At 53.8% G+C, this 4933-nt stretch overlaps 1 protein-coding gene across 1 annotated transcript; it reads right to left on the reverse strand.

Annotated features, from left to right (window-relative positions):
- Nucleotides 1-1292: 1292 nt before the first annotated feature.
- LOC114229870 (granzyme B-like) lies at nt 1293-4552 on the reverse strand. The gene is made up of 4 exons (XM_054715608.1): nt 4381-4552; nt 3203-3350; nt 2569-2704; nt 1293-1523 (listed from the first exon to the last, which is right to left on the reverse strand). The coding sequence occupies exons 1-4, from the start codon at nt 4439-4441 to the stop codon at nt 1371-1373; spliced, it is 498 nt and encodes a 165-aa protein (XP_054571583.1). The 5' UTR covers nt 4442-4552; the 3' UTR covers nt 1293-1370.
- Between the last annotated feature and the right edge of the window lie 381 nt (nt 4553-4933).

The raw sequence follows: 4933 nt of genomic DNA on the forward strand, positions 1-4933 counted from the left end.
GGCCACACTATCCTGACCTCCCAGGTCAGACAGGTGAGCATTGTTCTTAGGTTCCCCTTGGCCTACTCATAGTTCTTCCTGCTCAGGATCTTGTTCTTGCTTCTATCAAGGTCTATGTTTCTTCTAATTGGGCTGATGTTTATGTTATCTGAGAGTCTGATTGATTTTGAACCCAATACAGATAAGGACAAATGTCTGAGGAGGGAGATATCCCAAACTCAACTCTTCTGGTGACTTTCTAACTCAAAAGGCAGGTAGAACCCATTTGGCCTACCTCCGCGCAGTCTGTGCCTTGAGGCCAGCAGTGAGCAACAGGCTGCAGGGGACTAAGGCTCCTGAGTGACCAGCAGTCCGTGGACTCTGAGCACATGGTGGGGACACTGGGCTACATGTGAGGGTGGAGCTGTCTCTGCCCAGTGAGAGATGGTGCCAGGTGTTCTGCAGACACCCTGCCGCCCTGTCCTCCAGGGCCCGGCATGGGGCCAGCACAGGCCTGGTCCCCCGGTCACCCTGTGCCAGGGCATAAGTTGGGTGGCAACTCAGTGACCAGGCCCTGCTGGAATCTGGGCACTCTGGGTGTCCTGGGTGGGAGGGATATGGGGGAGCTCCTTGCTCAATATGGTCTGTGGGGCGCAGGGGTTGGTGGACTCTGAGGATGCTCAGTGGTCAGCAGGGATGAGAAGAAGGGGCAGCCAGGAGACTGGAGGCCAAGCTAGGCCCTGAGCACAGAGGAGGGCAGAAAAGGGGAGGGAGAGAAATTCAGCCCAGGAGGGAATGAGGAGCTTCTCAGGACTTGCCTCCCTCCTCCACTCCTGTCTACCCTCACCAGCCCCAGAATCCCAAAACCTGCCACACCCTGGTTGTGGGAGAACAATGTCCTGCTCAGGAAGGCCCTCCTCTCCCCAGTGTGGTGAGGCCTCCTGAGCTGCAGCCCAGGCTGTGCGTGCTTGGTGCCCAGTACCCAATGTGCTAGTCCTTTCCTCTCAACATGTAACAGAGGAAGAAGTAAGACCTTCACACTGAGCCCTGGAACAGAGAGATTCATGTTTTCTCCTAATGGTGCTCCTCTCACCCTGGCAGAAGGGTGGGCCCTGCAGGTGCAGGTGTGGCAAGAAGGAGATGGTAACAGCTTTGCATGGGGTTTGGTGGTGGTGGTGGTGGGGTGGGCGACAGGGAATCGGAGGAAGTAGAACAGAAAAGAATTGTGCTATTGGCCTTCTGAGCACAGAGCTGGTGCCTGTGAATGAGGGTCAAAGAATAAACAACAAACTAGCTCTTCTCATCAGCTAAGAGACATTTATTCAGTTGCTGGCACCACCTCCCTCCCCGCAGTGTATTCTGGATTAGCTCCAGAGAGGATAGTCTGGGTTCTACAGTTGGAGTTTTTTCATGGTTTTCTTTATCCAGAAAAGGTAACTGGCGACTTTCGTGTAGACCGTTGGAGGTTCCCAACAACAACCACTTCCATAGGAGACAATGCCCTGGATCTCATTTTTACACAGAAGTGGTCCCCCGGAGTCCCCCTGTGGACAGAGAGAGGGAAGAACTGAGTCACTTCTCCTGGCCCTGCCCTCGACCCCTCACCCCCAAGCCCCTCTCAGAGAAGGCTGCCTTGCATGGTTTCCACCTTGGAGATAAGCAGACAGGCAGGTCACTGTGGTCCCCTGAGCCTGGACATTGTCACTGCTTCACTTCACCTCAGGTGGCAGCTCCCTCTGCTCCCCCAGATCTCTGATTTTCTGGGTATGAAGGTGCTGTGGGGCTGTGACTGCAGTCTACTGTGTAAGGACCCGAGAGCAGGCAGGTGGGGCTGACACTTAGCATGGAGAAGGAGCCACCAGGTATAACTACTGCACACCCAGGGAATAGTTATCTAACTGCAGTGTCCCAGTGTGGGCCAGTATTGCAAATTCACCATGTGGAGAAGCACCATGTTTAGAGTGACCATAGGCCCTTGTAGCCTCTCAGAGGGCCTATTCCTCCCAGCTCTGGCAGCTCCTCACTTTTACTCTTGGGGAGAAAGATCATAGCCTAGAGGGTGAAGGATTCCCCTCCTTCTTCACATCCCAGTCTATACCCAAACATCCCTCTTCCCATAGCCAAGCTAGGCAGATGTTCAGTATCACCTTAAAGGAAGCCTTAGGTTCTCTTGGGTTCCCCACACACAGTTGAATGGTCCTGTTGTAATGCTTAAAGCGCCTTTCACACTCCCCATCCTTCTGCAGGGTCAGCTCTACCTCCTGCAGAGTGTCTGATGAAGGGCCATTCATTGAGATCCACCCCCAGCCAGCCACAGTGCAGTTATCTCCTGGACTTGGCAGGTCCTTGCCTCTGGGCAGTAGGAGGGGCTTCACAGCATCAGTTTGCTTGATGTTTCTCTCCAGCTGATGGGGAAGAGGCAAGGGAGCCCAGGTCAGCCAGTGCATCTGGGCCTGGAGACCATGATGGGACACCTGAGTTACTGGGACTAGTCAGGTGACTGGAGTGGGAGGAATGGAAAGGACAGGTCAGAGTCAGAAGAGAAACAATGAGATCTCAGAACTGCAAGAGCAGCAGGAGGTTTCCTACCTGCAGTAACATGATGTCATTGGAGAGATTATTCTCATTATAGTCTGGGTGTGGGATGGCTCTTTTCACTGGGATGATCTGCCAGGTTTTCTCCCCCTTTTTGATGTTGTGGGCCCCCAGGATGACATTGATTGACCTTCACAGAGAACAGAGTGGGTGAGTTTGGGGGGGAGGTAGAGTCACAGGAGATACATCCCAGGGACTATGAAAGGCAGGTGACAGCTGGTGCAGGGCATAGGGGCCAGGGACTCGGTGATTCTGCTTCTCAGCCACACTGAGGTCAGGGATAGGGAGCTCTCTATTGCCCTCAGGAAATGTCAGGAAATTACTTGCATTTACCTTTTGACCCTAATGCATGTGTTCATTGTCCACAGCAGCTTGTTTTGGCCAGTGTGGTTGTTCTCTTCTCAATTGTGTTCCTTGCTTTCACCTCTGACCCTCTGAGCCCAAAGCTTACCTGTCCTATTTCTCAGGCTCTCCTTGCTCTGTCATGATCTCAGAGGGCTCCTCTGATGAGGTCTCATGGACTTGAGTTTCCAGGACCCTGAGGATCTGCCCTGAACTGCAGCTCCTGGGATGAAGGTCAGGGTCCCTGTAGGGGTCTCAGAGGGGTAGCCTGGCTGCAGCCTCTCACCTTCCATTGCAGTGAGCAGCTGTCAGAACAGTGTTGTCTCCCACAAGGACACCGCCACACATGAATTCCCTCTCCTCCTTTGTAATGTGAAGGTAGGCCATGTAGGGTCGGGAGTGGGGCTTGGCTTCATGTCCCCCGATGATCTCACCTGTAGAAAAAATCCTGTTGTACTTTGTGCCCCCCTCCACCCCTCACCACCCCACGAGTGTACCAGGCTGGCATTGGATTGATGACTCATGTGGCTGGGCACTTGGGAGCCTAGGGTGGCGTAGAGCTGGGAGTAGGTAGTGACAGGCCTCAACTTTCTCTTCTGGAAAAGGGAACAGCAACAGGCTGGGTCTTTGAATTTGCCTGACACATAGTTACAGGTGAGAATAGGCGTCTTAGGAACAGGGAAGGCCTGGAGGCTCCTGATAATTCCTTTCCTGACTTTGCTTGGTGTTGGGTGAGCTTCTGAGGCCCCTGTGGTTCTGTGATGTCCAGGGCAGTGCACTTTGCAGTGTCCAGGACTTAAGTGTAGGGATCTAGATGCTGACACGTGGGGAGGTGCCATGTAAGTGTTTGTTGGCTGCTTGGAGGGATGGCTCCCAATGGGCCTCCAGAGGAGGGTGGGTAAGGCCAGTGCTGTGGGATTCTGGAAAGCAGAGAAGTTTGGGGTTTCCAATCTCACTGGCTCATCCTTTAAGGAGTGGACCTGCTAAAGGCCTGGGAATAAAAGCCGAGCTGGAGAAAGGGACTGAGATGGAGCAGAGGAAGCAGCAGTCTTCTGGGGACGGTGACACCACCAACTGTGGGGTCTGCTGAGCTCTGGGCTTCTCTCCTACGCAGACCCTGAGGACAGCACCTGTCTCATCACACACATGGAAGCCAGGACTGCTCTTCCCTCTGCAGTTTCCCAGCCTCTGCCATACACTTCTAGGAAGTTCCACTCTCCACATGGCATAGGTAGTGTCTGGGGAGGGCATTGTGCCCACTGGCTTTTCTTGAGAATAGGCTTCTGCCCTGTCTTTTCTGCCTGTGGCTCAACCAGCCTCATATGTTTGGGTCTGAGATGGGATGGGAGCTGGGGTTCAGAGCATTCCTGGTGGAGAGCTGGATCAGGGATGTGCAGAAGGGCCAGCAGGTCTGTGCCCACTGTGGGATGGGTGGGGCCTGTGAGGGTGGGGATGGTCACTCACCTGCCTCCGCTCCGGGGAGTAGGAAAAAGGCCAGCAGGAGCAGGAGCAGGGGTGGCTGCATCTTCCCAGGAAGGCTGCTCAGGTCGGAGCTGCTGGTGTTTCTCTGTGCTCTCCGTTAGCGCCCAGAAGAGGAAGGAGGTGTGGGTGGGCTCTGTGACCTGAGTCCCCCTCTGGTTTTATAGTGCTTCATCCCAGAAGGCTTTTTATGAAGCATCTCTGCCCCCACATCTCCTTCCTGATGATGGTCTCTGTCTGGGTGGTTGTGTAAGAACTATGCAGTGACCATATCAGTACCCACAGCTGATGACTCAGAGCAGATATTAGAGCAGACTCCAGCCCTGAGCAGGAACCCAAGGGTACAAGTTGGGGCCTGTGGCATGTGGTACTGGAGCCCAGAAATCTGAATCCCCAGTGAGGGAACCCCCATTGCCTCATCTCCATGCAACAAAGTCCATCAGGGTAATTTCTTTTGCTTGTGTCTGTTTAGGTCCTTCTCTGTTCAATGGCCAAACGTAGTAGAGATGTGTCTCCTTCCTCTATAGCAGCGATTTTC

This window comes from Eptesicus fuscus, chromosome 5, assembly GCF_027574615.1.
Source record: "Eptesicus fuscus isolate TK198812 chromosome 5, DD_ASM_mEF_20220401, whole genome shotgun sequence".
Classification (NCBI taxonomy): domain Eukaryota; kingdom Metazoa; phylum Chordata; class Mammalia; order Chiroptera; family Vespertilionidae; genus Eptesicus; species Eptesicus fuscus.

Excerpts from the sequence above, each read along its gene's own strand:
- LOC114229870 (XM_054715608.1), bottom strand. The coding sequence starts at position 4,441 with ATGCAGCCACCCCTGCTCCTGCTCCTGCTGGCCTTTTTCCTACTCCCC. Across the intron at positions 2,705-3,202 it reads GCTGCTCACTGCAATGGAAG|GTCAATCAATGTCATCCTGG; the intron begins GTGAGAGGCTGC and ends TTCTCTGTGAAG. Across the intron at positions 1,524-2,568 it reads ATGACATCATGTTACTGCAG|GGGGACTCCGGGGGACCACT; the intron begins GTAGGAAACCTC and ends CTCTGTCCACAG.